The sequence below is a fragment of the Balaenoptera ricei genome, chromosome 16, assembly GCF_028023285.1.
Source record: "Balaenoptera ricei isolate mBalRic1 chromosome 16, mBalRic1.hap2, whole genome shotgun sequence".
In the NCBI taxonomy this organism is placed as follows: Eukaryota; Metazoa; Chordata; class Mammalia; order Artiodactyla; family Balaenopteridae; genus Balaenoptera; species Balaenoptera ricei.
In genome coordinates, this window is record NC_082654.1 from 65,320,718 (window position 1) to 65,331,729 (window position 11,012).

Sequence of the window (11,012 nt, forward strand, 5' to 3'; positions counted from 1 at the left end):
ACTGATTTGCTCATTGTCTGCCTCACCCACTAAAATGTAAGCTCCATGAAGACAGGGATTTATGACTGTTTGAGTTACTATTCAATATATTCCCTGAACTTCAAACAGTGCCTGGCACAGAATAGATACTCAAAAAATATTTGTTGAATAAGTGAATGAACGAATGAATGCCCAATATGTGCCATTTTTTAAAAAGAAATAGCTCAATTTATTTGTTAAGTAGAATATGAAACTGAATTTGTAGCTAGTATCAGAGAATGGACTTAACTGTTTGGTGTTTAATGAGAGCAGCTTCTTCTACACAGGATCCCAAGAGACTTACCAAAAAGGGGCAAAGCCCCTTATTAAGCAAATAAAACTCATGTTTCAAACAGGTTATACAAAAATTGATTTACCTCTATTTCTCTTTTTTTGATATTTAGAAAGTGCAGATTTAACAAAAGGTAGCCATGAACTTTCTATGTACAATGCCGATTATAACTCTGCAAACAACAATAGTGCTTTACACGAATTATTTAATTTGATCCTCACAAAAACCCAATGAGGTGGCATTATTTTCCCAATTTTACAAATGAGGAACATGAGTCTTAAAGAAGTTGAGTCTTGCCCAAGATCAAGTAGCTAGAAGTGGTGGAGCTGGAATCTCCAGTAATGTCCTTCTAGCATAAAAGCTTTTTAAAGGCAGCGTTGGGACTGTGTCCTATTTCTATTACTTTCAGAATTCCTAATTTCACCTAAGAAACAGAACTCTCTAAAAAAGATCTGTCCTATTCCAAGACCACTATCATTTAATTACATTCATACAGGTGAATTTACTTTCACACTGTAATAATATTTAGGAGTCTCAAAGAACAAATTACTTTTAGCCACATATCTGTTCAAATTTTGATACTGATTCTTTCTTGTTTTTGGCCGCACTGCACAGCATGCGGGATCTTAGTTCCACAACCAGGGATGGAACCCGCGCCCCCTGCAGTGGAAGTGTGGAGTCTTAACCACTGGACCACCAGGCAAGTCCCAATACTGATTTTTTTCTTCTTCACGTTTATGAACCTGAAAGTGAACATAGGTTCTAAAAGGGTCAAATTTAAGGCTAAAATTTCACTAGGTCCTCTCTGTTCTTTACTATTGATAAATTAAGACAGATCTCCAGTACTCCAACAACACAGGGAGTAGCAGTATCATTTCTATAATACTCTTAAAGTCAATCAGTAAAATAAATATTATTTACTGAATGACCAAATAAATAAATACCTCTTCAGCAAAATCACTGTTTAAAAGCAAAGGTCAGAACTGAAAAAAAGAGAAGAAAAAGGTCACTAAATATACTAACCGTAAATACTCCTAAAATTAGATATGCTGGCTTCATAATATACAGTTATCAAAGACATCTATGGATCCATACACATTACATTCATATGCAATAACTCACTTTAGCTTTACTTGAGATTTATCTTAAAAATCAAATTTTTGCTTTAGGACCCAAATTTTTACTTTATGCCCCAGGACTGACTAACTTTTCTATCTTTGGGGTACTTGAACTTAAGACCAGTATATTGTGGTTTGTTTTTTTATTTTTTTGGTCACACTGTGCAGCTTGCAGGATCTTAGTTCCCAGATTCAATCCCTGCTTGGAGATTGAACCCGGGCCACGGCAGTGAAAGCGCCGAGTCCTAACCACTGGACCACCAGGGCATTCCCAAGACCAGTATACTCTTTCTTTCTCTTTCCATTAGAGTAATGTTTAAACCTTTTACTCCCTATAATGGTTACCTTTGGTGAGCGGCTTTTTTTAATTGTCTCTTGATTTCTTTGGAGTCTTTCAATCAAGGGGATGGCAAAAGAGAATGTCTTTCCTGTTCCTGTCCGTGCTTGAGCAATTAAATCTTTTCCTTCATATACAGGACCAAAAGTCTTAACTTGAATAGGAAAGAGATATGTTACCCCTCGACCTGTAAAATGAGATTTCATTGAAATATTTACCTAAGATCAGCATTAGGAAAAAATACATTTATTTGAAAATAACATTCCTGATTCATCAACGTGTGCCTAAAGATACATCACCTAACAACATTTATAGTTATTCCTACCCCAAAGAGGAATTATTTAAAAATTGGTCTGAGGGACTTCCCTGGTGGCGCAGTGGTTAAGAATCCGCCTGCCAATGCAGGGGACACGGATTCGAACCCTGGTCCGGAAGATCCCACATGCCGCGGAGCAACTAAGCCTGTGCGCCACAACTACTGAGCCTGCGGTCTAGGGCCCACGAGCCACAACCACTGAAGCCCACGCGCCTAGAGCCCGTGCTCTGCAACAAGAGAAGCCACCACAATGAGAAGCCGGCACACCCGCATGCATCAACAAAGACCCAACACAGCCAAAAATAAATAAATTTATTAAAAAAAAAAATTGGCCTGAACTTTTGAAAAATACATATAATTCTTTAAAGTTAAAAACCGAACCGAATACCAAAAAAATGATGTAGAAATAACTGCAATTATAAAAGCTATTTCCCTATGCTTTGTATATTCTCCTTGTGGTCAGAAAAGGCACAAGAGTTTTCTAAAATCTAGTTTTAGATTTTCAATTGCATATCCATTAAAATTCATTGTACCTTTCAGAAGCTTTATAGTCTCTTCAGAAATAGGGAAATTGGAGAAGGCTCCTTCTTTCTGTTCACGTGTTAGTGTCTGTCAAAATGAAGTCAAAGATCTAACTGATATAGTTCATATCCGACCAGGTATTTAGAATCTTTCACTCATTTACTGCTTTTAGTTCTACTAAATGAGCTAACAAATCAACTTTAGTTAGTATTTGCAAAAACTGTATAGATGAACTTACAAGATAAATTAGTGGGAAATTCTTTTAATTTCAAAAGTACCTCTTTAAATAACAAGCTTACTTAATACACTTTCCCATAATACATTTAAAAATGATTAATTCACACATAAAACTCTTTAGAAATACATTTACTACATAGATCAAAATATAATTCCACTTGACTGAAGGTATTACAAAAGAGGTATTCAAAAATCTAAATCATATTCACAGATATAGATAATATTAATTACGAAGATTAACACAAGCCTATAAACCCGCCCCAAAAGAAGCTAAGCAATGAGGAAAGTAAATTGTTTCTAAAACTAAGTTAAATAAGTTGTTCTATGAATCTAAAAAGCATTTTTTAGGTCACTAATACAAGGAAAAGTTCCTGTAAGCTTGAAAATTTCTCAAACATATATAGAGGTTAGCATGACATTGTCATTTAACATCTATTGAAAACTTTGTGTACTCGTCAATGCATATATAGAACAAAGACAATATATCTACTTAAAAACTTTATTATTGGTTGTTTAAAGAAGGTAGTTCCAAAACCACACACCATAACAAGTTTCAAACTAAGAACCAGATAAAAGACATAACATCAAATTCAAATTTAATCCATTTAAGCAAACCTCAATGTTATCTTTTTAAGATTAAAAGAAAAAAATTTTATTAGAAAAGTACACATTTTCACTGCAGAAATTTTAGAAACCACATATTAAAAGAAAGAAATTGTAAAATTATCTACAATCCAATCAGCTAAAGACACATTTGAAACACACACTGATCTAGGCACATATACATTTTTAAATGAAATAAAATCATATGTATATACTATTTTGTAATCTTTTTTTTTTTTCATTTAATAAGATAGACTGAATACCTTTCTAACATATCTATGTCCTTTAAGATCAATGCATTCTATTACATAGGTATAGCATATTTTATCAAACCAATTGCCTACTATCAGACATTTAGGATGTTTAAATTTTTCGCTATTACCAACATCACTGTGATAAGATACTGATTCATACACCTCTGCACACCTCGTGATAATCTCCTTAGGAGGATAAATTCCTAGAAGTAGAACTCCTGAACCCTAACGTAATCTAAACAAAATAATAAACAGTTAAGCTTATTACAATACAGAGCACTATAGCAGGCAAAATCCCAACAGAGCAAGTACACTCTGCTGCTCAGCAATACAGATTTGTAGGGCCTTATTTAGAACAACTCTCTAACATATGTGCTTCCTGACAAATAGCAAACTCACAAATTAAAAAACACCATATTGTAAAGCAAGGATTCAACATTTTTTCTCAAAGTTCCCCAAAGATTACACATTAAATTAAGCTCAAATGTATTTAACAGCAACTATCAGATTTTTTAAATGTAAAGAATTATTAAATACCAAGAGTTATTAAGAATATCAAAGTTGTTTTTTGCTTAAGAGCTGAGTAATTTAATGACAATTTGTAATGCCCAGATAAACCTATGAACTCTGCTAGAGGAAAAGTGCAAGAACAAATTGAGTAAATTCTGTGCAAAAATATACCTACTCTAACAGATACTGGCAAAAGTAATGAGTCCAGGAATGAAGATTCTATACTAAGCATGTTTTCTATACCTCCCCAAAAATTAATACCCAGGAGAACAAATTTCTTCAGATCATTTTTATATGTTTCATTTCTGTTTTAAAAAAGCAAACAGCTTTAAGATTGAGTTACAGTAAGACCTAAAAATCATTGAAAGTTGCTATTGTTACAGAAGTACAAGAAACAGAAGGCAAAATATACAAAATCAAGAGGCCTTTATGTACCCTGTTTCAGAAAGTCAGAATTTAATTCATGAGTAATGATGAGGACTGAAATAACCATAAGAAAGGCAAGTAGGTGACCATCAATAAGCAATTTGGAAAATCTATTTAGGAACCCAAATGTACACGAAAGGTTTAAACTTGACCAAGTCCCCCCCGCACCAACCTCTGCACCAAGAAAAAGGCAACATAATGAAAGAAACAAGAGACAAAGGGGAAAAGGCTCAGGTTTCAGCTGTACAGACTCCCCAGTCCAACTGAGAGTATTGGACACTAAGCAGGAAATATTATAGAATCAATTCTAATTAGTCTAAAAAATCAAATTATCCTGTATTTCAAGGATAATGTCAAATGCAAAACAAAAAGTATCCATACCTCTTCTAGTTTATTATCACTTGATTTATGAGTAGAACTATCTAAGGATGACACTCGCTTTGATTTTTTTTCATATTCATCAATATCTCCATTTGACAGATCTTTTCTTCTTGACTTACGAGATTTAGAAAATTCATCTGGAAGTCTATGACATCCTTCCTCAGTGTCACCATTTAGTTTCTCTTTCATTTTAGCTTTTTTGGGTTTGGAAGCATCCAGGTCATCTGCAACACCATTTTCTCTTGTTTCTGATTTCTCATCTGAGTCATAATGGTGCCTTGACTTCCTTCTATCACTCTGTGGAAAAACAAAGAAGCAGTGACAAGAGGGTGACAAGAGGGTCACAAGGTTTGCTTTGCTTTTAAGACTCTAGAGAAGTTAGAGTATGACTCCCTCAACCAGCAAAGCTCAATCTACCGTAATCTTGAAAAGGTACCTGGTAGAAATCCAGACTGGTTGCTAATGCCAAGCCTAAGCTTTACCTATTGCTTTCTTTCTCAACCCAAATCTTGCACTCTTAAGACCTGGCCTCTAGTCCCTCTCTAATCCCATTATAACATTTAAGGGAAACTGAAATAGCTTCTTTTCAGTAAAAGAATGAGAACTCAAGATTTATAAATTAAAAAACAAGCAAAAACTTCTAATATCTCCAAGAAAAAAATTAATATTTTATTGAGTACCTACCCAGCATTGTGTAATATGTTTTCGGCTTATCTTGTTTAAATCTTCATAACAACCCTATAAGGGAAGTACAGGTGCATAATCCCTTATCCAAAATTCCAATACTCATAAAGCTCTGAAAACCTAAAGTTTTTTTGTAACTTATTTGGAGACAAAACCTTACCTGACCTGAACTCATTTCGTGGCAAAATTTGACTTCAACTAATGTGAGACTACTGTAATCTTTATTTATTCCACTTAGTATGAATATTCACATTTAACGTTAAGGTGTTTGATTATAGGTTCGGGGCCCCAAACCCTACAAGGGTGTTACCCTTTTAAAAATCCCCAGAATTTTGAATTCGGCAACATATCTAGCCCCAAGGATTTTGGATAAGGGATAGCGAACCTGTATCACCTTTGCCATTTTACAGACGAGGAAACAAGTTCTTAGAGATAAGTAACTTGCCAAAGACCCACATATGGGATTTCTTGCAAGTGAAAGTGCTAGAAATCAAGCCCTGTTTGACTTGAAAACCCATGCTCTTTTCACATCATGCTTCCTCCCTGAACTTTGATAAACAGGTTAAAGAAAAGCCCAATTGTTATACTCCTATGGAAGGACAACTATATTAGTAATCCCAGAAAATTCTTTAAAGTTTTAAAAATTTAGTTAATAGAACTTAAAAAAGGGGGGAGGGGGTGGCTTTCTGCAACTTTAGTTTTGAAATGCCAACTTTTGTTTTAATATTTGCAGACAGCAAGAAATGATTTGGAAATTTAGCACTTCAAAATTACTTGGTCAAATGTTCAAAATAAGTTAGATGGAAGTGTTCAAAATAAATTAGATGGTAGTGACTAGTCTTGGTAAGAACTACCAGCACCAAAATTTTCACCATGATTTACACAGTTTCTACAGAATACTTTCACATACAATTTTCTCATCCATGAAATAAGAGTTGCTATGAAAACTGAATAACATATTTGAAAATGCTTTGTAAACATTAGAGTTTTACATTAATATAAGTTATAGTTATATGTTACACCATTTGATCTTTAGTTAACTGAACTATCCCACATCTCCCCAAACCAACAGAGTTTTCTATAGAAAAACAAGATTATTTATACAGCAAGCCTCAGGGTTTGAACTGCTCCTGGGCCCTGCACTTCAGGGAGATGAAGCAAGGTAAAATGAGACCTCTAGGTTCAAGCCCAGCAATAACCCAAGGTGATGAAATACATTGTTGCATATCAGATCCACAGTGCTGGACACTCTCTACCTTCTTGGCTTCCACAGCACACTATATTCCCTCCTTACCCTCTTACCTCTGTCTTCTTTGATGTCTCCTCTCCCTTCTCCTTCTGTGGATGCTCCTTAAGTCTCTGTTCTCTATGTACACTTTCATACCATTTTCATGGCTTCAACATACACTTCCAGGCTTCCTTCCTAACCTGCACTCCAGTTCTGAGAACCTAAGGCCCAGCTTCATATCTTAACACATCCAAAACCAGTTACCTTCATCTGGATGCCAGACCACTATTTGAATGCTCTATTTCTATTAGTTGGTACTCCAATCTGTTTCCAAATCTTTAGTTATCTTTCATAATGAAAGGAAAATCAACAAGTACCTCTGGAGAAACTAACGTGAAAGCCACTAATTCACAAGGATATAGTGAAATGCAAGCATGGACAAAGATATGGTCATTTCCCTCAAGGATCTTTGGGAAATACTTGGGAAAGATACACTCAGGAAGAATGAGCTAACTTTACATGGAAGGGCATAATAAATGCCAATCAAATGATAAAGATAGCACTCGAACAAGACTTCAAGGGGGAATGAGATTACTGTATGTGTACACTGGAGTGGTTATAAAAGGCATAAACTAAACCTTGACAGATGTATAGGATATGGATGCAGAAGGAGGAACAAGTATTTTAGAAGGAGCAAAAATTAACATAACTGCTTGGTGATTCCACTTACATGAGTTATCTACAGCAGTCAAATTCATAGAGACAGAAAGGAGAATGGTAGTTGCCAGGGGCTGGGGAGAGAGGGCAACCGAGGAGTTGGTGTTTAATGGGCACAGAGCTTCAGTCTGGGAGAATGAAAAGTTCTGGAGATGAATGAATATGATGTCTGCAGACCAATGTGAGTGTACTTAATGCTACAAAAATGTATACTTTAAAATGGTTAAAATGGTAAATTTTATGGTATGTGTATTTTACCACAATAAAAAATAATAACTGCTTGGCTAAAATGGCAAGTTTACCTTGGTGATAAGGTCAGAAGGGTAGGTTCTGCTCTCTGGGACTACAGAGAATATTTTCATTCTTTTGTCAAATGTCAGCCTTCAAACACTGCTTCCTTACTCTCCAAGCTCTGTTTTCTTTTCTCTAAGTCTCTTTCTTCTTTTGAGGGATGGGGCAGGAAGTCTCTACAACTCTTCTAACAGGCTCCTTGAGGGCAAGGACCTTCTTGGTGCCCAGCAAAGAGTCTGGCATAAATTAGGCTCCACAAACATTTGTGAATTGAATGAAAATACGAACAGAAAAGGCTATTACTAATACAACCCACGCGATCTCCATCACAGCCAAATCCTGGCAATTTTGGCTGTGACACTTTTCCTCAATCCTCTACTGACCCGTTATCGAGGTTTGTAAATCTAAGATCGCTTTCCCCAAGATTCTCGCATACAGGACAGAATGACGGAGAAGTTACACATATTCAAGGCAATCTTTTTTCTTAATCATCTTCTAAGACGGCCAACGAGAACCAAATGACAGGCCTCGCTGCTTAAGAAGAGGACAGAAAGAACAGATTCCGCGATGAGAACTTCAGTCTGCCCATCTCGTAGGCGCCGACGGGAAGGACGGGGACCACGGGAGGCCGGGCCCAAGCCCAGTGCTGCCCTTCTCCAGGTTAGAGGTGTGGAGGTAGTAATGGTCCCGGAGCGACCTCCCGGGGACGAGGGTGGCGCGAGGAGAGGCCCTCGGATGCTCCGGCCGGGTTGTGACAGGCCATCAGGTAGACAAGACTCCCCTCCCCGCCCAAGCCGGCGCAGCCCAAAAGGAGGCGCGGCCCATCCTCAGCGCACCTTTTGCCTCTCCTTCCTCTGGCTCTCGGTCTCCTCCAAAGGTGCCTCCAGCTCCATAATGTCCCCCCAGAGGAGTTTCCCAGGCATCATTCGCCGCCACCGCTGCCGCCGCCTCCCTCTGGGAACGGCGGCCACAACCACCTATGGGTAGCGACAGGATGAAAGGAAGCGGGGGCAGGGCGGCCTCCCGGCCAAGGCCGTGCGTCACTTCCGGGACACGCACCGCACGGAGGGGGAAAATAATCCCGGATACTCTCCGTTTAAACTCTTTCCTTGCGACTCAGTCTCCCAGCCAATGAATGCGAGGAGTCTCGATTGGCTCACCCTTCTTCTGAAATGATTGGCTTCTAGAGTAAAACCCTGACCAATCCCCATAAAGGAGACGCGAACTGATTAGCATAAAATGTTCGGATTTTTTTTCTCCTTCTCCCTCTCCCCCTCCCCGACTCCGAACATTTCTCTTTGCCACAGCGGAGATGTTTCGGGGCTTCCCAGCATTCACTGCTGGGGCTAGGAAGCCTCTCAACAGCGGCGGACTGGCAGGAGAACCTGCCCGTTGGCGGGGGGCGGGGGTCGATGGGAGCGTCACGCGCCGCGTCGCCTTTCGACGCCGGAAGCTGCGGGCCTCGACCCCGCCCGTTGCGGGGTGAGGCGTTAACGTCTAACAGCTTCGCCCGAGGCCAGCGGCCCTGAGTTGGTGGGAAGGGGCGTCTTGGGGTCTGGAGTGGGCTAGGTGGGCTTGAGGTGAAGACTAGGGCCGGACAGTCTTCCCTCAAGTCTTAGGTTTTAGTCATGAAGTTGGTCCTTAGTTTAGTTTAGGTCCTTCCCACCCTCCCCATTTGACATTAGAGGAAACTAACCCCCTAAAAGAGGGATTTACTTGTCTGAAGTCACACAGTTCGTGGCACACAGTCAGGACTAGAAAACTCAACTCCTGAATCCGAGATCAGTGCTTTCTCTGCCACACCAACCTTAAAGCTTTGAGCTTACCAAAGCGTTTGGGGGGAAGATGCTCCTATGAAACATAGAATGAATAATGTTAGGAAAATCTGGAGAAACCTAGAGAAAAAACAAGCCTAAATGTCTTTGACAGATTATGTATTTGCAGTGGATAAAAGGATATTAGTTATGGGGATTAACTGGCCCTGAATTACAGCCTTGAACAAAACTGGAAACCTTTTGATAATACAGAGGACTAACTCCTGAGCATGTACCTTTCTTTTCTTACATCACTGGTGCTAGCTGATTGGCTTTCTTTTCAGAGCCATTTCCTTCTAACTCTTCATGATCTCTTCAACCTACTCTTGAGAACAAGAAACCAAACTGCTATGTAGAAGCAGGGGCACTTCACAAACCACTTGACAATGTCTAGCACACCAGCCTTGTAACCTGAGCATCAAACTTATGTCTTACCAAAATTTCAGATTGCTACAAGTCCTGGAGTTTGGGGATTGGTCCTGAATAGCTGAAACCACAAATGATAAATCTGTGATTGTTACAGGCCTCCTGCATAAGTGTGGATTGGCCCAAAGTCAGGGGCTATATGTTTATCTAAATGTTACCTTATGGATTCAATACTGTGAACAAATGGAGTGTTCAGGTGTTGATGGTGAAAAAATGCATCTCTCTCCCTAGATTATGGGACTAGCTATGCATCGCTAGATTGGTCTTTTCTAAAACCTTTTTGTCCCACTCTCTCACACCCACTCCCAATTCTACCACTGTGAAGTCTTTGTAGCCCTACAACAGGGTATGATGTGCATGGAAGCAGGAGTGGGTGTGGCTAAGAATGTCACAGGTATAAAATTGGGATAATAGGAATAGATGTTAGTATGTTGTGGTTGAAAATTAAACACAGATGAAGTTTTAGCTCCTCAAGACTATTTTTGGCATTCATTTTTATGTCGGAGGTCATACAGCAGGTCTGAAAAAGGAAAGGACTAGACTGTTGGAGACGCAAGAGACTAATAAGTATATTAGTGTTTTTTAAATGACCTTCTGTGATTTGGGACACTCTATAAACCCTACTTTTCTGAGCACCAAACTCATGTAATCAAAACTCTGGCTGCTGTCTATGTCAGGTGGAAAGGGCAACTGTGTGTAAATTAAACCAAGTCATAAGTAACTTGACCAAACTGTGGCTTAGCTGAAAAAATTGGGGTACCACTACAAATGTGTTCTCAGTGGGCATCAACTAGAAAACTTGGAAATGGGGATGAGGGAATAATTCTTTTTTTCATAT

General features: G+C 38.7%; 1 protein-coding gene across 2 annotated transcripts in view; it reads right to left on the reverse strand.

The window, feature by feature from the left end:
• The window catches only part of DDX50 (DExD-box helicase 50), a 28,291-nt gene extending 19,306 nt beyond the window's left edge, over nt 1–8,985 (reverse strand). The window contains exons 1-4 of one of the 2 annotated variants that reach the window (XM_059899973.1): nt 8,771–8,985; nt 5,015–5,311; nt 2,615–2,690; nt 1,774–1,952 (exon numbers count right to left, since the gene is read on the reverse strand). In XM_059899973.1, the coding sequence (XP_059755956.1) occupies nt 1,774–1,952; nt 2,615–2,690; nt 5,015–5,311; nt 8,771–8,860 (642 nt within the window). In that variant the 5' untranslated portion in view covers nt 8,861–8,985. Of the gene's footprint in view, nt 1–1,773; nt 1,953–2,614; nt 2,691–5,014; nt 5,312–8,770 lie in introns of those variants that run through there. The other variant, XM_059899974.1, reaches the window with a different exon arrangement.
• Between the last annotated feature and the right edge of the window lie 2,027 nt (nt 8,986–11,012).